Here is a 21,801-nt window from a genome sequence, read left to right on the forward strand (position 1 = left end):
CTACTACTACTACTACTACTACTACTACTACTACTACTACTACTACTTTTATTATTATTATTATTCCAGTTTCCTAGGTGAGGACACTGAGACTCAGACTTACCCACCTGTAGCAGCAAGCACCCTGGAGTTCCTAGGGTGGCTGCTCACACAGGTTCTTGGATCTGCTTTGTTAAAGGAAAGCAACTCAAAATGGGTTAAGCAGTTTACTTTAATCAGTCAGACATATATCGTTTACCTTGTTCAGGGGAAAGAGGTCAGCACCCGAACTTCAAAGTATACAGGCATAATTATCAAGACAGAAACAGATCAAGTAGACAGATTTCCAAACTGTCCAACCATTACATCCATACCCAGTCAACATCTGGGTTTTTCAAAGCCGGGGGGGCTCTGGACAACGGCTTTTCAGAATACAGATCAAATCACAGAACACTTCTCAAAGTGAGCCCCCAAAAGAAAGCTACACATCAGGGCTTATATAGCCTTCTCCTGGCTCAGAGAATGTAACAACCTTATTGACTCACTGGCCAATCAAGAAGTATCTACTGAAAAACAAGCCTCCCTCCCCAGGCTTCAGGTGCATTTTAGCCTAGGGGCAGGGAAGATCTTCCAAATTTGCATTACCATTACACCACCCAGCCAATAAATTTCAGAGACATGATTTGAACCCCCAGGTCATCCTGCCTCTATGTTCACTCATCTGTCGCTTTTGCAAACACCCCCCCCAAAATGGACTATAAAATCTGGCTGTGCCTCAGAGGGCCACACAATTTCTGTAGTTGACTTCCTAGTGACTGCAGATAACATCTTCTTTGGTTTAAACCTATAGTCTAGGTGTGCAGTAGAGAGGCATTGAATTCAATCAGAAGACTTGAGTTTGAATCCTTACCCTGGAAATGACTATTTGTGGGACCTTGGGTCAGTGTACCATCCCTGAATGAACAGATTTTCTTTATTCCTTTGTAACATTTGGAGGTAGACCATGATGTTTTCTGAAGTCCTTTCTGGCCTTCAATTCAATGAAATCAGTATGTCATTTAAGAGGACCTGAAGGGGTGTTCTCCTCACTCATTTCCACTGTCTCTCATCTGCTAGGATGTTGAGGCACAGCCAGATTTTATAATCCATTTTTGGGGGTGTGTTTGCTTTTTCATTTTGTTCAGATCAGTGTTCCAAGACCCAATAATAAATTTGTGCATTCTGAAGTCCAGGAGATGTTTGGATGTTTCCAAAAGACATTTAATACATAAGGATTAATTGATTTAAAATGTCTCCTTACTCTTCAAAATGGACTTTCAGTGTGTGATTTGGTGGTTAAGAGAGATGATGTTAGAAGTGTACAATTCTTTTGTGTACATTAACACTGCTTTCTCTAGAGAATGATGTACAGGCTCCATGGGGTAGTTCCCAGCAGTGGGCTTATAATAGGTGCTTAATAGATGTTTGTTGACTGCCAGATGATAGGAATGGGGCCAGAACCTATGACTTTAGGTTAGAAGGCCCTCTTGAATGAGAAGACTTCCTGTCCCAATGCAGGTAGGCACTTTCTCTGCAATGTTTAGTTTTAGAGAGTTCACCTAGAACCCTCTGAAATGAAGTGTTCTATCTGCCCAGGGTCAAACAGCCAGGGTGTCTTGGATGTAGTCCTGCCTCTTTACAACCTCTGCTAATGCTGCCTCTTCATAACTGCTTTTAAAAAATAAATTATATTAAATGATTGACCATAAAATGACAAAGGAATGCCTAGTGGTCCCTGGTGCTCACAAAGAAAATGGATGCTAATTTCTAAAACAGGTGGAGGGCATCTGCCATTCTAAGTCAACCACAGATAGTCATGTTTCTCTCTGTGCTTCATTCCCAGATTCTCCAAGCTCTAAGAAGGACCACGTCTGTCCCCACTGTGAGTCGAGCTTTGCCAGTCAAGAGATCCTGGCTGAACACTTGCAGATGCTTCATCAAAAGCCAAGTGAGGAGAAGGAATTCAAATGCAAGAACTGTGGGAAGAAATTCCCTGTGAAGCAGGCTCTTCAGAGACAGTGCGTACTGCCTTGCTCCCTTTCCCAGAGTGCCTTTCACTAACCAGGAGGAGGATGTCTTTAGCTGGTTTAACAGGGCTCTTTGTCCCCCAGCCCCTGGCCTAGGCATTTATCTTCATTATGAATTAGAGTTTGGGGTTCTCATTCCGAAGGCCAGAAACAGGGCTTTTCTTGGCCCAATCTGTCAATTTTTGACTGATTTCAGTTCACCATTTCTTAGCCACTTACTGTGGCAGGCATCCCTGGGGTCCCAAAGATGAGAATGTAAGGGCCCCAGCCCTCAAGGAATTGTCATTTGTTCAGGGGTGGGAGTGGGGTGAGGATGAACCCTGGACCCAGAGACATGGACAGCTGAAATAAGGTGATTACGAGGGAAAGCTAGAGGAACCACTGTGGGGATCAAAAAAGGCACCTGAGCTGAGGCTGGAGGGGAGCCAATATGTCCAGGAGGAGGTGGAAGAGGGAAGAAATAGATGGCAGTCTGGAGTAGAAAGCTCTGTCAGGCTGGGAGACCTCTATTAGCTTCCTTTATAGTGAGATAGCAAAGTGGCATTGTAACAGAATACAGCTTATGGAGTTGGGAAGACCTGAATTTCAATCCTGCTTCAGACACTTACTGGCTTTGTGACCCTGGGGAAGTCACTTAACCTCTCTTGGCTTCAACTTTCTCATCTGTAAAATGATAGAATAATAATAATAGTAGCTAAGTAATCGGCCTGCTATGTGCAAGGCGCTGTCCTAAGTACCTTACTATGGATATTCTCACAACAGCCCTGGGAAGTAGGGGCTATTATTATCTCCATTTTTTTTAGTGGAGGAAACTGAGGCAAGCAGAGGTTAATTGACTTTCCAGAATCATACAGCTGGTTAAGTATCCGAGATAGGATTTGAATGCAGGTTTTCCTAACTCCAGTCCCAGTGTTTTATGTACTGAGCCACCTATGGGTAAAAATATACAAGTTATCACACAAGATTACTGTAAGGGAAGCACCTGCCTCCTAGGGTACTGTGAGGAAAAAATGAGGTGATATTTGTAAGGCACTTTATAAACCTTGTTGTTGTTATTTAGAACCTTTGTGATCCCATTTGTGTTTTCTTGGCAAACATACTGGAGGGGTTCGCCATTTCCTTCTCCAGTTAATTTGACAGATGAGGAAACTGAGGTAAATAGGCTAAATGACTTGGCCAGGGTCACACAGTTAGGTAGTGTCTGAGGCTGAATTTGAATTGAAGAAGAGGAGTCGTTGCTGTTTTATTGCAGATTGGAAAACTAAAGCTTAGTTTGGATGAGTGACGTGTCAGTATTCACAGACTGGTCAGTCCGGGCTTATAATTCCACTTCTAGAATTTCCCCGCATTACTCAGGTGTCTTCCCTTATTATAACTGCATTGCAGGGAACCTGGATAAAAATAATTAATTATTAAAATTATAAAAAAATTATTTTAAGAAGTATAAAAAAATTTAAAAAAAGATGTGAAGACCCTTGTACTGTTAGTGATTGGAGCTTTCCTCGTCCTATGTGGTTCATTGTGATCTCTATATCATATTGAGCACTGTATGATTTGACTTAGAAAAGTTCAAAATCCATAGGCTGTTAACTTAGTTTAAGGACAAGATGGGCCCTGAATCCAGGGCTGTTGGGTTTCATGGAGGGATGCTTCCTTCCCAATTGTGCAGCAGATATGATAGTCAGAACACTAGACTTGGAGTCAGGACAGCCTGAGGAAGTATCTTGCTTTAGACAGGATTGTTAGGGGGGTCAAATGAGAGAGCATATCCTTGCAAGCTCTAAGGCTATATGCCTGATTTTTACCATCACCCTGCATTCAGAATGTTTTTCCCACAGGAATGTTCATTTTCTCCTTCTGCAGCTCATTTTTTTCTCCTCTCTTCTTCTCCTTAGTGTCCTTCACTGCATGGAGAAGACCTCTCCTGGGGATTCCCTGAAGACTTTCCGCTGTTCTGTTTGCAATGCATCCCTGAGCTCAGAATCGAGGTTTTGTGTCTGAGTTGTTGGTCTCCTGGCTCTGCTGTCCTTGCTGGCCAGTCTTTGCATGCCTCTTTTGCGCTTCGTAGGCTGTGATGGCACATGGTCAGACAGCCTAAGCCCTTTTCTGCTCATCTGCTTTAGGTAATGCATGCAGTCAGAGGCCTTGGGAGCCAGGGGGCCCCTACTCCTTGAGCCTGCTGGGAGGCTGAGTTGGGTGGATCTTTCTTAACTGTCTCCCTTCGCCTCTCCCGCCCCTCTTTTACTGGCTCCCTATTCTAGTTTGGAGCAGCACAGGGAGGCATGCCGAGGGGATCCCCAATTTGTCTGCAAGGCTGAAGGCTGTGGAAAGAGATTCAGAAGTAAAGATGCGCTGAAAAAACACAAGGAAAATATTCACGTCGGTAAGCGGAAATGCATTCTGTCCTTGGAGGCTGTCAATTCTGGAGGTCTCAGTCAATCTGGTTTCCATTGTCCTCATTATCCTTCCCACAACTCTGGGGTGCTGTTAGTCATTGTTTTCATTTCGGTTATTTGGGTCCATTATTTGTGACTGCTGTTGATTTAGGCAGTTTCAAGCCCTTTCTAGGGAGATGGCCTCTCTTGGGAGGGAGTGGGTTCCTTTTCATTAAAGATCTTCAAGAACAGTTTGGATGGCCACTAATTGGTTTTATTGTGGGAGGGATTCTTGTTTCAATATGGGGCATCCTATGTCCTTTCTGAGGTCTGCCTCAAATTTGTCCCCCTGTATGTTTTGGAACTGAAAATACAAACTACTGATCTATGGTTGAATTTAAAGGACATTTAGCTAATTACTTTGATGAGTAATTTTATTTATTAAAAATACTTTGAGGCGACTTAAGAATTAAAAATTAGAATGGCAATTTTGCTGAAAAGTTCAGTGATGACAAGGAAGTTGGGCAAAAGTAGGTTGAAAACCAATTTTTAAAAAATATTTTAGTTGTTCAATAATGTCCAACTCTTCATAACCCCATTTGGGGTTTTCTTGACAAAGAGAAGTTTGTCATTTCCTTCTCCAGCTTATTTTAAAGATGAGGAAACTGAGGGAAATGGGGTTAAGTGACTTGCCCTGGGTTACACAGCCAATAAGTGTCTGAAGCCAGACTGGAACTCAGGAAGATGAATCTTCCTGACTCCAGGTCCAACAGTCTATCCATTGTGCTACCTAGGTAACTATTCCCACACAAGAATTGCACTGGAGAAATGTGACCCTTCAAGAGAGATCTGATTAGAAAGACAGGTTGGTTCCCCAAGCAGCAAGAGAAAAGGAGTATCCAAGATGTAGCATGCTTGCTTGCACAGAGCACTGGGTTGGAAGTCATGAAGAAGAGTTCAAATCCAGCCTCAGATACTTCCTAGCTGTGTGACCCTAGGAAAGTCATTTAAACCTATCTACCTCAGTTTCTGTACCTGTAAAAGGAGGATAATAATATGTTGTGAAGATCAAATGAGATATTTATAAATCACTTAGCAGAGTGTCTGGTGCATAGTAAGTTCTGAAAAGGTATTTGTTTCCTTCCCTCCATCAAGAGTTTGAGGAAGATTCCCAGGAAAGAGTTTCTGCTTTGAATGCTAAAGCATTGATTTGATACTTACATTAATCTATGATTTTTTTCCCTGGGTGTTAATGAGCTAGCCTCTCTCCAACGACATCCATCGAACTAGTGTTCCTGACTACATATATGCAGAAAGCATCTAGGTGGCATTAAAGTCATGGACGTTATAAAGCCGGCTCAAAAACTTACTGGCTCTGTGACCCTGAGCTAGTCACTTAATTTCTCTATACTTCACTTTCCTTATCTCTATAATCTGGGTAGTGATAGCAGTAAGTAGTAGTAGCAGCAGCAGCAACAGCAGCAGGAGTAGTAACAATATTATTTATGTAGCTTTTAAGGTTCACAAAACACCTTCCTGAGATTATTTCATTTTATCCTCAAAACAGCCTTGGAAAGTAGGTGCCGTTGTTATCTCCAATTTATAGCTGAGCAGCCTAAGAGTGAGAAACATTAAGTGAAGTTCCCAGGTTCCCATTGGTAGTGTCTCAGGCTGGATTTGAACTCAGCTCCTCTTTCCTCAATCTAGCATTCTATCCACTGAGCCATCTAGGTGTTTACACAACGTAGTACATAGATACCTTCCTTTCATGTGACTTTTATCAAATGATATAAATATGTGAAGGTCTCCATAAATGAAATATCTGCCTTGGGTCATGGTAGGTTCCCACTCAGCTGGAATCATCAAGATTGCTTGATGGTCTTTTGATCTGATCCTCTGTTAGATACGTTATATTGGGGGCTCCATTTCAGTAAGAGTTGGACTAGGTCTGGTGTTCCTAAACCTTTCTGTATGTGTCATGGAACCACTTTTGCTATTTGCTAAAGTTGATGGACCCTTTCTGAGGACAAATACAAAAATGTTAATCCACACATATACACATATAAAATTGAAGGAAATAGTAAATTTCAGTTAAAGGTTAGTGAAAATCAAGTTGTATTTTCTATCATTCAAATTCATGGACCCCCAAATCCATCCACTTTTCCCTGTACCACAGGGGGCTGGCACTGGACCAGGTGGCCCTTGAGATTCCTTATAAGAAGTTCTTTACTTTGATCCATTGGTGTTTCTGCAATAGAAGTGATATGTTATTCCTTCCATAATGCAGGTCATAGCCCAGCCACACCTTCTGCTGTCTTAGAATTCTTGTCCATATTCTCCCAAAGGTACCCCATGCAGGAGCCACTCAATGTACTGGAACCTTTCTTTATGTCTTTTTCTTATTTTTCAATTATCATTTCAACGTAGAAACTACTCTAGCAATGCTGTTGTCTGGAGCCAGGATTTTTAAAGACATGCTTAAATGACATGTCTTGTAATAAAGGAGCTCCATGGATGTTTTGGTCTAAAACAAATTTGAAACATTGGTAAAAGGACAAATCTAAGTAAATTATATCTTTTTTTTCTCTATTGGAGAACAAAAGAAGGGTTATTTATCTGGATTAGGACCTCTCACAAGTTTTGTGAATTATCATGAAAATTGACATTTGTCTGGTAGATTCAAATATTTTGTGATTCTTCTGCACAAATTACCTCCCCCCTGCCTTTTTCCTTTGGTTCTAAATTTTCAGTGCAATTTGGTCATGTGATGCTTGATATTGAGGGTTTAACGAACTTGTGTTTTCAGCAGTTCTTTAATAATGGTTTTACATTTTATGAATATGAAATTTTGCACACAAAGGCAAAAAATGGATCTAGCCTTTAATGCCACATTTTAATGTGTTTCTAATTCATTTTGTAAATTGTGTCTATGATTACATTTTATAAGGTTGTACCTATTAGATAAAATGTTAATCTGAAGTCACTGTACACCTAGACTGTAAGAATTGTCTCAAAAGGCTCCATTTTTCAAGGCTTTGAAGTTGTCAAAGCATTTCATATGTAATATCTAAGTTGGTCTTCACATTAATCCTGTGAAATAAACCCTCTACTTATTATTCCCATTCTTCAGATGAGAAGTTATGTGACTTATCTGTGTTTGACATTTTGGAAGTGTCAGGAGGAAGATTTTGATCCAGGCCTTTCCTGATTTTAAAACTAGCACTCTTTCAAATATATCACAGAACTTGTGTCTGGTGACAAAAATAATACAGAACTTCCATATGAATTAATATTGTTATATATTTAAAAATACTTACCCTCTATGTGTATGCATTATGTGTGTTTATGTATATACACACAAAAATTGTTGTCAGATGAAATTTGAGCATAAATAGATGAGATACTTTGCAAAGGATGTAGGGTAATGAATAGTTTGTTTAAGGGACAGATGAATAGCTTTTATTTATTAAAAACTTCTGCAACTATAAAGATACCTAATTTATATGATGGAGGACCATGTTGGGAACCCAAGGCATTTTGATCCTTTGGCTCATTTGTATATAACTTTAAAGATCTAAGTAAGACTCAAATAAGAAATTGTGTAGCAATTTGAAGACCAAAGGGTGATTAAATGAGACTGTTGATTTTATGGGGCAAAAGTTTTGAGTTGTCACTTCCTAAATGAAAGATGAGTTAGAGCCAGGAAACTCTAATATAAGGAATTTAAAGGTAAAGGATAATTTTACCGAAGAGGTTGGAGAACCCAACAAAAGTAAAATGAGTCAGCAGTGTGTGTGTGTGTCTGTATGTGCATGCATGTGTGTGTGTGTGAAAATTAGCTATCATGGAGGCATATAAAGAAAAAAAAATAGCAGGAACAGTCAGCTGACAAGAAGCCTTTGCTTGTTTCTGATTGGCTGAAGAAAGATTTCAGTTGCACTGTTGCTGAATTTTGCAGCTTCTATAATTCATAAGGTACTTAGAAATGTCTTAATTATGTATTTTAGACATGAAAGATTTAGTAATCCTAAAGAAAGCTAGTTGGCCTCGATGCATTATGCAGGGCTGGGAGCAGGACCTGGTATTTCATTGGGAACTCTGGGATAAGGATACGCTCTTTATCAATGCAGGTTGGCCCCTTCCTCATGTGTTGAAGCATTGCTGACTTTGCCTTAGTGGGTACCCATGATTGTCAGAGGCTGGCCTTTATCTCAGGTTTTCCTGACTCAGAGGCTGACTCTGCAGCCACGAGACCACACTGATTCTCTGGGGCAATTGCTCAGCTACTGGAAACATAGGGAATGTTCCATGAAATTTCCTTAATAAGACCATGGTTGTATTTTTTTTTCTGATGCAGGAAACTCCAGGAAGAGGCTTATGTGCACAGTGTGCAGTAAGAAGTGTTCCTCATCATCCACTCTTCAGGAACACCGGAAGGTTTGTAAGGCAAGGGAAGAGGTTCCTCAGGCTTTGATTTTACTATGATACACTATGAGACCTTAGAAGCAGTGAGAGCTCACACTCTCATGTGAACTAAAAAACAAAAACAAACACAAAACCCTCTCCATTAATAATTATTGTATATGTCCTCATATAGGAATGATAAATCTGAAAAAAAAATTACCATGTGAGAATCTTTGAATTGTGCATTGGTACTCAAGTCAGTTAACAAAAATAAACCAATAACCAATAAAATTCCATATTGATAGAAAGTTTCCTGCATCTGACTCCGCATTTATGATCAAATTACCTTTGGCAACCCACAGAAGATGAAAGAAAGCACCTCAGAAGGCATTTGGTCCACCCTTCCCCTGTCATCTCCACCTGCCCCCTCAACCCTCATAATGAGTGATTAATTAAGTTTTCTAAGGTCACAGAGACCATAAGTGACAGAAATAGCACTTGAACTCAGGTTCTCTGACTCTATTCAAATTTTCTCTTTTTAAACATTTTTTAAAAGAATGATCAAATGTTCACCAAAGAGAAAGAAAAAGAAGACTCTAGTAAAAAAAATGCACAGTCAAATAAAATAAATTTCCATGTTGGCCAGGCCCTTAAATGTGTGGCTCTTTCTGTACATTTAGCACATTACCTTTCTGTCAGGAGGTGGCTAGCATTCTTCATCACTGGTCCTCTAGAATTTTGACTGATCATCAGGATTCTTCAGTCTTTCAGAATTACTCACATCTCTAAGTTGCAGACCAGTGAATGAATCACATTCATTCTCTCATCAGAGAACTCTTAATGCCAGTCAAATCACAGTTCTGGAACCTGTCCATGACTTAGTAGGAAAGTCATATGCCTTTAAGGTAGGCAGGATTTGACTTATCCAGGGACATGTTGTGTTGACTTATCCAGGGAATGTAAGCATTTGAGCCTAGAGCTCCCTGATTTCAAGCCTAACACTCTGTCCAACACCTCAAACTACCTCTTTTTTTTTTTTGGCAGAAAATATGACAGGGAAAAAAACCCCAGCAACTTATTCTTTAGTAATACATACAAAACTTATCTTACTTATTTTTCATATTAAAATAAGCTTTGAAAATGAGTTCATATGCTTATTTAGTACAGAAATATTAGCAGATGGTGTCACTAGGGTTTCGTTTCATCAGTCCCACAGGAAGAGCTCATAAAATTAACTTTCTTACAACCCAAAGTGCAGGAGATCTAGTTTCCTAAACTGATACTCTGTTTATCAGATTGAGACGAAGCCTTTTATTTTATCTAAAACCTGAATACCAGGGAAGATATGGATGGCATCAGGGAATGTAAGCAAAAATCAAAGAAGTTTATTGGTTTTACTTTTGTTGTGATTTGTTAAGTACTGGTGATGGATCCAAATTCCTTGATATGTTTTTAGACCTCCCCCACCCTCCACCCCATGTCAAGCTCAGAAAGATTCTAAGGAGTCAAAGAAGATTAGAGAATCAATGGTCTGGAGGTGGAATTAGGGAACTGAGGATCATGGGAATTAAGATCAAATTAAGTACCCAAGGTCACAAGGAGTAAATAAATATCAGAACCAGGATTCAAAGGTAGGTTCCATGGTGCCAAGTCAACATTCCCCTTCAATTGACTTTCCTCTGCATCATCCTGCGAGTTTGGCAAAGTTTGGACTCCTCACTGCTAATGATCACAATAATTCATGGAGATGGTTGGATAGAGTGTCAAAGCATTGTGCCTTGCCCTAGTGGAGATGCTGCCTACTGATGAACCCAGGCATCTTTTCAAGTATTAGAAAAGCAGTAACTCAAAATGACAGGACTGGGTGCCTCGGACATCTTTGGAAGATCTCCTCCTCCCCTCTTCTGTCCATCTTCCCATCCATTCCACAGCTTTGCAAGGGTATAGTTTCAGCAGGTGGGTAGTATTCCTCTCCCCAAAAATAATATATCAGAGGAGAGATGCTGCTAGTTGCATAAAAGCTAAACACCTTCCATAAAACTACTCTGGTGAGAGGCTAGGTGGAATCTAGAGGGACAAATGTAGAGTCAAGATGGCCTGAGTTCAAATTCTCCTCAGACACTTAATCCCTGGACAAATCATAACCACTGTCATCCATACTTTCACTGTCTTTAAAATGAGAATAATAATGTCACTTATCTTACAAGGGTTCTTATAAAGATCAAATCAAATGAGGTTTAAGATGGAAAATATTATGAAAGCCTTAAAGCCACTATATAAAGCTTAGTAATGATTTCTTACTTCCTATTATTATTACTATCATCTTGTCTACTTGTTATGCCATTTTATTGACATAATCAATAAAGGACCTACAATTACTGAAAATATTTTTCCTAGTTACATATTATTCATAGTATATGTCCAACAGGTTGATTGGCATCCAGTTTTTGGAACTATATTCTTTTTTTCTTTTTTTAAGCAACTGGGGTTAAGTAACTTGCTCAAGGTTACATGGCCAGTTATTTCTGGGTGTGGTGCTAACTATCTTAGCTCGGATTCGATTCCCAGGTCATCCCGACACTGGAGCCAGTGCTCTTACCCGATGAGCCACCTGGACACCCCTTTTGGAACTATTTTCCAAAATACATATTTAACATAATGTTCGTTGATTTTAATTGAATTCAATCAGTTAATAGTTAACAAGCAAATACAATGTGCCAAGTACCTTGTCAGTTACTGGGAATATAAAGACAAAAATGAAATAGCCCTGGCCCTCAAGGATCTCCTATGCCATGGAAATAGACAACATGTTTACATTGTTCATAGATTATACACTAACATTATAAATTAAAATTATGAGCTAAGTTTATAATAATCATTGTAACCAATTAGATAAACTAAAGCTTAACTGTTAGTAATTAAAATATACAAATACAGTAAATAATAACTTTGATATAAAGCAAATAAATAAAATGTAAAATATAAAAAAAATCCCATAAATGTAATTAAGGATAACTAATTATTATGAACTATAGTTATGTTGTAAACTTCTTACTTGCTTCCAGTTGAAACTCAATAAAAGGGAAAGGATAGACAACCAAGTCTGTGAGGTGAATTGTAACACTTGATCTCCAAGAGGGATAGGAGACTTAAAAAATCAAATTCTAGGGTGGCTAGTTGGTACAGTGAATAAAGCACCAGCCCTGGAGTCAGGAGGACCTGACTTCAAATCCAGCTTCAGACACTTAACACTGACTAGCTGTGTGACCTTGGGCAAGTCACTTAACCCCAATTGCCCTATCTTGCCCCCTCCAAAAAAAGCAAAATAAAACCCCTCCAAAACAACTTCAAATTCTGATGCTGCATTTCTTAATTATGCTGATGAAGAATAAGGGGTCTAAAGAGATCAATGTGTCTTCAAGAGAAGATCTGAGACTCATAAACACCATTTATATTAGGTTTATTACTAGGACTAGGTAGAGAAGAAAAATCTGGACCTTTAAGAATAATCAGAACCTTCTGAATATAGAAGTGCGAAATGCCTTTCAAAGGGCACCTGAGTGGTGCCACTGTTGATAAAGTGCCAGGATAGGAGTCAGAAAGATCTGAATTCAAATCTGGTCTTAGACACTTCCTAGCTATGTGACTTTGGGCAACTCACTTAACCCTGTTTGCCTTATTTTAGTCATCTACAGAGTGAGCTAGAGAAGCAAAAGGCAAACCACTACACTATCTTTGCCAAGAAAACCCCAAATGATGTCACAAAGACTCATATATGATGGAAAGAAACAAATAAAGGCCTGTCATCCAATCAGATAAGGGACAAGAAATGATGTCCATTACCATGACTATTATTTGATATATTTTTAGAAATGCCAGCTATAGCAACAACACATGAAGAAATGGAGATAAATTCCATTCAAAATAACTACACAATGGATAAACTGTCTGGGAGTCCAGATACCAGGACATCCACAGAAATTTTATGAATGCAGCTATAAAACAATCATCAGAAACAAACAAAAAACCAAAGCTAAATGACTGAATATTAGCCTTGCATATTATATAATGAAGGCAAAATCTTATCGTGCTGTTGGCTCAGATATTTTACATAGGCTGACTTTGGTTTATCTCCATTAGGAACTGTTCTTATAGTCACATGGTTCAATGCCCATTAACACTTCATTTTGCAGGTTCATGAGATCTTTGAATGTCAGGAATGCAACAAGAAATTTATTACTCCCAATCAGCTAAAGCGTCATATGATTACCCACTCAGGTAAGTTATGTCCATTTTCTATTTATATCACTGTTTGTATAGAAGTTTTTATTATTTGAGAAGCTTTGATGAACACTACAATGCCTTAAATACTTTATTTTTGAACCTGGGTCTCTCCCTATCTTTCTGGGCTTGAAAATGTTGCACCCACCTATCGGCTCAATCCATATTGATCTGTATGGGAGTTTTGACCTGCTCTGTTTCTGACCTAAGCTGATTTGCCTTTCTTGAAACAATCTCCTCTCTCTGGAAAGCTCTCCATAGTTGTGCTGACACCAAGCTCTACCCCAGTGGCTCCCAACTCCCAAGCTCAAATGATGTCCCAGCCTCTGCCTCCATAGAAGCAGTGATTGCATTGGTGCAGCACCACACTCAACTGTTTGTCACACACACAAACACACACACACACACACACACTTTTTTTTCTGAACTGAAATGATTCTATTTAGACCTCGATTGGGAATGATTTTGAATTCAATTATTTAAATTACTTTGTATTTTTGTATTTATTTCCTTTGAAAGTTTAGACATCAAAACGTTAATGTTAATTTTCTTAGAGAATTTATTTTGATGATAAAGACCATCAACTGAAGTCATTGCTGTGAGGCAGTGTCTATTAAAAAAAATAAAAATAATTGTTTTAATTGAATGTGAAAACATTTAAACTTGTATCTGCTTTTACATTCGTTATCTTAAAGCCATCCCTTTGAAGTGAAGCTCTTTTGGTTTGAGCTAATTAATAAGCGTGTGGTTAAAGAGATGGTTTTCCACAAGACTGTGCCTATTTATGGTCATGCGCCCTCATATGTCTTTCAGATAATCATGGTAGCTCAAATTCAATTGCATGTTTTGGTTGGTTCATGACTTATTTGATTCTTACAACAAACCTGTGAGGTAAATGCTACTCTTGTGCCCATTTTACACATGATTCAGCTGAGACTGAGAACAATTTATTGGTCAATTCAGTATCACATGCCTGTTAAGTATATGAGGACAGATTCAAGCCCAGGTCTTTCTGACTCCAGCTTTTCCCTCTACCTACTACACCACACTGCCTCTGATAATTTTAATGCGATCTCAGGCTTCACTAGGAGAGACTTAGTGACTCACCATGGAAGGAGATAGCTCTGCTATATGTCCACGTGGCTCTGACATAATAACAATAATTACTACTAATAATAGATTATATTTACACAGTGCCTGCTACATGCTAGGCAGTGTGCTAAGCACTTTACAATTATTATCTCACTTGATCCTTACAACAGCCCCATCCCCATTTTACAGATGAGAAAACAGTAAAATAGAGGTTAAGTGACTTGTCCAGGGTCACACAGCCAATAAGTATCTGACCTCAAGTCTTCCTGACTCCAGCCCTGGCATTCTACCCTCTGTATCATCTAGCTGCCTTGAATGTTGGTTCACTTTTTGGCACTAAATTTATCAAGTGTATTGGCAAAGTAGTGATTGTCTAGAGAAGGGGCCAGGATGATACCAGCCATGAGACCTGGCTGTATGAGCATAAGCGAGAGGAACTGTGGGGGTCTAGCATGGAGAAGAGAAAAGTTACGGGGCCATGATCAAAGGCAGCAGGGATGTGGAGGACTGCTCCAGGGAGGGTGTGTGGCCTCCAAGGGCAGAGCTGGGGGTAGGGGGAGGCGGGCAAAGCCAAAACCCTAGACTTGGAATCTAAAGGTTCTGGGCTTCCATTCTCTTTCCTGCACTGATTAACTCTGACTGGGCACAAGTGATTTAACCTCTCTAAGTCACAGCTCAATCTTATCTAAAGTGTGGATAAAAATACCTGCAAGCATTCATAGGGTTGTTGGGAAAATAAAATGAGATAATGTGTTCAATACATTTGTAAGCATTTAGAAATGTCAGTCATGGGACAAAGAGGTGGCACAGAGAATAGAGTATCAACCCTGGAGTCAGGAGGACCTGAGTTCAAATCCAGCCTCAGACATGTGACTAGCCATGTGACCTTGGGCAAGTCACTTAACCCCAATTGACCTGCCCTCCCCCCTCCAAAAAAAAGAAAAAAAGAAATTTCACCCATTATTATTAAGGAATATATTCCTAATAGAAAGAACTCCCAGAGTGAAATGGGACACATTGGAAAGAGGTGGGATCTTACTCATGGGAGGTTTTTAAACAAAGCTGGCTGACCACTTGTTAGTTACATTCCAATAAAAATAAAGTTTCTCGAAGAAGGGAAGTTTCTCTTGTTCTCTTTGTCTCCTTGACACGTGGAGTTGTTGTTTGTCATTTCAGTCATGTCCTACTCTTCATGACCCCATGTGGGCTTTTCTTGGCAGAGATACTTGACTGGTTTGCCATTTCCTTCCCCAGCTCATTTTACAGATGAGGAAACTGAGGCAAAGTTAAGTGACTTGCTCAGATTCACACAGGTAGTGTGTCTGAGGCCAGATTTGAACTCAGGAACATTAGTTTTCCTGACTCCAGGCCTGGCACTCCATCCACTATGGTGCCCCCAGTGACCCTGACACATAGTAGGAACTTAATAATGGTTCATTGAATGAATGACCAGTAGGTGGCAGGGTGGTAGTGCACAGACTGCCACTGCACTTGGAGTCAGGAAGACATGAGTTCAAATCTTCACTCAGATACCAGCTATGTGACACTGGGCAAATTTCTCTGGGTCTCAGCTTCTTTATCTTTAAAATGAGGAAATTTTACTCTGATGTGAAAGTCCCTTCCAGTTCTAAATCTATAGTCCTAAGGATAGTGAGTAATGTTGGACTAGTTGCCTCTGAGGTCCCTGCCATTCCAGAGATTCTCTGATTTGTTTAAGTAAAGTCATCTGCCATAAATGTAGCTGAGGGAAGGTCTACATTTTTGTTTCATCCTGTACTCTTGTATAAACAGGAGATTAAATCTCTGCCCTGCTTTTCTGCAGAAAAACGTCCCTACAACTGTGAGGTTTGTAATAAGTCCTTCAAACGAATTGATCAGGTGGCTGCCCACAAAATCATACACAGTGAAGATAAACCTTACAAGTGCAAGCTTTGTGGCAAGGGATTTGCCCACAGAAATGTTTACAAGAACCACAAAAAGGTAAAACCTCCGCCATTGTTATTTGCCAGTCTCTATGCCTGAGATCAGCTACATGTCCTTTCAAACACTTGTTAGTGTGTTTGTGTGAATGTATACACAAATGTGTGTGTTGGGGTTGGCATGCTATTGTGTAAAATGGGACGGCAACATTGGAGGAAACCACAAGTATTCAATATCATTGTAACAATGTACCAAAAGCCCAGTGACTGCTCTGGGATTATAGAGATTTGCAGACATCCTCTGCTGTCCTGACTTCTCTGTTCTTCTCTTTCTATGTCATTAGGCTATGTGGGTCTCACCTGTTCTAAATAGTCAGGGATGCCTTCTTCCCATCTTCACTGTGGTGAGGGAGGACCTTCCTTTTACTATGCAAGCTATGGCTACTTCCCAAAGGTTGGAAAGTCTTTGAACACAAGTCCAAGGACAGAATATTTCCTGTCATCCAATGATCAGCCTCATCGACTTTGGACAATAGATGACAATGAAGTCTTTGGCCATGGGAGCCCATTAGAAAGCCACTTCTGTTCTCAAAGCCATCATTTCTGAATCTGTAAAATTGCGATATTGGAGAAGTTGCCCTCTGAGATCCCATGGAGATTTGGGAGCCTATAAAAGGATATTTAAAAATGGTTACATTTTGGGCAGGGTTCTCCTCCGTGGTAACAAGATGTTGAAAAGCCCACATTGGGAAGGGGTGGGATGGAAATTGAACCATTGAAATCTTTCTTAATCATGATACCAAACATCCACTTTACCAATAAACGCTGTCTACTCATGGTAGGCATAGATTGACTAGCAAGAGTAATCAATCACTTTCGCCTAATTGCTGGCCATTAATTTAAACTGAGGGATTATATTTTCCAAATTAAAATGGCATCCATGTCACTTTGACAGTTAGGTGAATATAAAACTTATCTGGTGGCTTTCTTGCCCACCCTCTTGAACTTCCTCATTTTTTTTTCTTATGTAACAGATACAGCGACATTTACAAGCTTTTCACAGCTTGGTTTATATTATACGTGAGCCGGGATCTTAATACAGGTTCCTTGCACCATCTCTCATGCTTTCAGTAATAAATCATAGGATGGTAATAAGAATGATTTAGGGTTGGTAGAAACAATGATACCTTCTATTTCCAGAAAAGAAAGCCAATAGCTTTTCTGTGGTCAACAAATCCATGACCCATCATGGTAACCTACGAAGGAGTCATGATTAAAGGGATGTTCCTGAAGTATTCTCGAGGGAGGCACTTTTTTTCTTCAAGCAAAATAGTCTCTTCTTCTCTTCTAGACTAGTTACAGTGAGCAGTGAAATGGAATAATCTCCCTGAGAGGACCACAGACATATATGGTACAGTTGGATGATGGGATGGCATTTGTATAGCTATTGGGCAGCACAGGGGATAAAATGTTAGAACTATGACCGGGAAGAAGAGGATTCAAATCCTGCCTCAGAACCTCATTATCTGTATGATTTTGGGCAAGTCGCTTACTCTGTCTGCTTTAATTTCTTCAACTGTTAGGTGGAGATTATGGAAGCATCTACCAACCAGAGTTTGAGTGAGGATAAATGGAGATAACATATGTAAAGTGCTTTGCAAACTTCAGATCATTATATAAATGCTAGCTATCATTGTTATCATTGCTGCTGTTATTTAATTATTTACCTATTCAGGATCATGTCGGGGCCATGATATTTGTTGGCTAAGATGATAACATGGCAGAGTGAATAGAACTCTGGAGTCAAGGTCTGGGCTCAAATCCTGTGTCTGAAATTTGCCAGTTGGGTGACCCTGGACAAGTCATGAAATGACTTTAAGTCCCAGTTTCCCACCCTGTAAGATGAAGATAATCCTATCTCTAGTACTTCCTGGGGTTGTATTGAGGCTTCTCTCAAGTAATGTTTGCTAGGCTCTTCTAAGCTTTAAAACACTATATTAATGTAAATCATTGTTAGTAATTTCCTTGTTTACCACCATTGTCTTTTTATCACTACTATTTATGGGAAGTTCCCTGGTGGAAATTGGTTTTGGTTCCCATGCAATTTAGAGCTTTCAGGTGGAAGCAATTTGGAAAGTATGCTTCTTCTAAAACTTAAATTTATTCCTATGAAGGAGAGTCAGTCTCTCAATCAACCCACTATTTTTTTTTACTTAAGTTATCCCAAATTAGTAGCATTTGATACCATTGATGAAATAGCAGTATGAATCAAAACCACTTCTTGCATTAGGTTCCTTCCTCACATCCTTTTCATTATATATATAATTAAACACATTTTAGCACTTATAGGAGCTTCATTCCCCAGGAACAATTTTTATAGTACATACCAGTTTACTCATTTCTATATGGTATCAAATAGGTAAATGAGGTCCTATGTCACTGGCACTTGGACCTTGCTGGGAATGACTATGGGTGGTATAGAGGTTAACTCTTCAGAGACATGAGCTATCTTGTATATAATAAGATCATTGGCTCATAGATCTTATTAGTTAGTTTTGTTTTTTGAAGTAGATGTTCCTATTTGCTGTAATAATTTTAAATACAAAGTATAAAAGTATTAGAAAATAAGGAATAAATGAAAACTGATCAATTTGCTTTATCAGTATTTCTCTTCCTTGGATTTTGACAAGGTGGACAATAAACCCATGTTGTAAATGTGGAAAATATTTTATTGAAAATAGTCTTAAATTAGCTGTTTTCAAATGTGAAAATCAGTACAGTGTGATACCATTACCTTTCATGCCATATAGTATAAATGTGTGTTTTATATTTAAAATCAGAAATGGGTTCTCTAAACGTTGGACTGTTTGGCTTTTTCAATCATCTGTATCATTGTGAGAAAGAGATTGGCTACATTTCTATGAGGATTTCATTGAGAATATTTCGTCTATAATGGTGGTGACATTTCAGATGTATGGGTGGAGTTGAAGAAAAAGCCCTTTGACTGAGCCAACATTAGTTAAATATTTGGAACCTGATCATTTGAAAAATGAGATCATTTAGCTTTCCAACTGCCTAGAGAGTCATTTCCCATTCTGGGGTCAAGCCCTGGTGTCTAGAGAATGACCGGATTTCATGGGCTTCATGTTTTCTCATCAGTTTTGCCCTAGTATTTGTTTGTTTCTGAATCTGGGAATACTGACCAATTGAAAGCATCTAGTCCCTCTGAGCTCATCATGTTAGCTGGGGAGGCCACATCTCCTCCCCATGCTATGGTATGTCAGCTTGTAGAAAGTTAGAGACTTGAAGTCAGGAACTATCCCATCTATGTGTTTCTACAGGTCCAGGATAGTGCCTGGAACATTATAGTAGTTGCTTAATAAATTTTTGTTCAATTTAATATAATTTAATTGATCCTTTGTTAGAACTGACAATGATTGTGAGTCCTCAAATGAACCATTTCTTATCACCTGGATGGACTTTTATGTAGGTGAGGAAGATGTCTTTAGCATATTCCTTTCTTTTAAGGGCCGTCTTCTTCATCTACGGACTTTGGGAATTATAGTTTCTGAAACTTCCCTAAGTAATGGATTTCTAGAAGTGTGGAACTCCACTTGCTGGGAAAAATGGGAACCAAGTGGGGTAGTTCTGCTAAAGATGGCCCTGGCTTCTTAGCTCGAAAGAGTCAAGAATTTAAAAACATTCAGGGAACTTATTACTTCAAGTGGGAAAGTAAAAGCTGGCTCTCCCTGAAACCTCGGGGGGGGGGGGCAACAAAATCCAAAACTCCAGAGTATTCTTTCCCTTCAAGAATTTCTAGGTCCAACAGAACTGATTGGATTTATTTCAATTCAAAGGCATGTGTTAAGCACATACCATGTACCAGACACTAGATATGTTCTAGATATGCATCGGGCATGTAAAGAAAAAAATAAAACACTCTGCCCTCAAGCTTGCATTCCATTGAGTGACACTGTGGATAGGTATCACAGATGACAAGGCTAAGTAGAACACAGGATAAACAAAGTGAATATTAACTAGCATCTATGTTTGACAAGGTGTACTAACCATTGGATGGGTCAGGAAAGGTCTCCATTATGTTAGAGATGTAAGAGGCATAACTGAATTGAACACTATTGAGAATGCTGAGAGCTTGCCCAAGATTACAGAGCTAGTATAGCTCAGAGTCAGAACTAGACCATCTCTATCTACTGCTCCACATGGGATATCAGAACATCATTGGGAATGATGATGATGATGATGATGATGATGATGATGATAAAGTAACTTATTTCACCAGGTTCATATAAGATTCAAATGAGAGAATAGTTTTAAGGAATTTATAATTATAGTACTATGTAAATATGCATTGTGTTTTTCTTCTCCTAGTGCATGTGACATTAAGTCTAGGAGTATGCCAGTAAAGGTTTAGCAACCAACTCTATATATCTATAGATAGATATAGATAAACACCATATGTTCATATATAATGTATAACTTTTATATATGCATATACATAATATATGACATCCTATATATACATAAAGTAGGTTATACCTTTTAAATGTACACATATATACATATATGTACATTTTAAAAGTTTAACCTACTTTATTGACATTTTCCATTACCTTTTTTTTTTTTAATTTTGTTTTAAGCAATTGGGGTTAAGTAACTTGCTCAAGGTTACACGGCCAGTTATTATTATTTCTGGGTGTGGTGCTGAGTATCTGAGCCCGGATTTGATCCAGGTCATCCCGACACTGGAGCCGATGCTCTTACTCGCTGAGCCACCTGACCACCCCTCATTACCTTCTTAAGAGTCAAGACAACAATAAAATGATAAATCAGTCTCTGATTTTTAGTACATTCCATTTAACATGTTTATGAGAAATAAATCCTTAGAGTGAAAATTTAATAATTAGCCCTGGTGAGCAGGGTTGAGTGGGCTTCAACCCACCCCTGACTTAGTCCTGAGCATCACGTATAAGCACTGTAGGATAAGAGGGAAGTGACTCCATGCTAGGGCTTCAGCTCTTGGTTTGGTTGGCTTATTCTATAAGAAGGATGACAAGTTGTGCACACACTACCATTTTTAAAGTATGCATCAGGAGGCATAAAGTGGGAGCTGATTTCAACCCAAGTTTCATAAGAATAACCTTCAGTGCCTAGCATATTACTTAGCCTTCCCAGCGCATATCAATAAGAGTTCAGCCACATGCTGTTCCTAATAAAAATGGTGGCAGAGCTATGGAGAAGACTTTTGTTGGATTTTCTGGAATCCATTGATCCCTGCTGAGAATGTGGGCACTCACTCCTTTTGTGCTAAGAGTCTTGGAGTTTGATAACTTACTCTCTCGGGAAACTGACTTCTCTATTCTTTTCCCAGATTCTATTTTCTCTGGTGGAGAAGCGACTGTTTTTAAGGAACTTATTTTAAAGATGGCAGTAAAAATCCACTGACCTTGAAAGCAAGACAGGACTTTTATGTAACTTCAATTTTATGTCCTGCCCTTAGGGGAGAGTCATATGCTTAGGACATTTTGTCTTATGGTTGGGGAGAACCAAACCTTTTTAGGGAAAAATATATAGCCCTAGCAAAAATCCTCCCTACTGGTTATTTCCCCTAAATTTTCTTGGTTTCTGGATTTTTCCATGAATATTCATACCGATCTTCATGTCCCC

The 21,801-nt window shown here is 39.2% G+C and overlaps 1 protein-coding gene across 2 annotated transcripts in view; it reads left to right on the forward strand.

Moving 5' to 3' along the window:
• Window positions 1-21,801, forward strand: part of PRDM5 (PR/SET domain 5) — a 178,462-nt gene that overhangs the window by 71,858 nt on the left and 84,803 nt on the right. For both annotated transcript variants that reach the window (XM_069104885.1, XM_069104886.1), the window contains exons 5-10: window positions 1,862-2,036; window positions 3,941-4,033; window positions 4,307-4,428; window positions 8,778-8,857; window positions 13,018-13,102; window positions 16,020-16,177. In XM_069104885.1, coding sequence (XP_068960986.1) covers window positions 1,862-2,036; window positions 3,941-4,033; window positions 4,307-4,428; window positions 8,778-8,857; window positions 13,018-13,102; window positions 16,020-16,177 — 713 coding nt within the window. The remainder of the gene's footprint in view (window positions 1-1,861; window positions 2,037-3,940; window positions 4,034-4,306; window positions 4,429-8,777; window positions 8,858-13,017; window positions 13,103-16,019; window positions 16,178-21,801) is intronic.

Source organism: Petaurus breviceps, unplaced genomic scaffold (assembly GCF_028583685.1).
Source record: "Petaurus breviceps papuanus isolate PSGF00001 unplaced genomic scaffold, PetGlider_PUasm1.0 689, whole genome shotgun sequence".
In the NCBI taxonomy this organism is placed as follows: domain Eukaryota; kingdom Metazoa; phylum Chordata; class Mammalia; order Diprotodontia; family Petauridae; genus Petaurus; species Petaurus breviceps.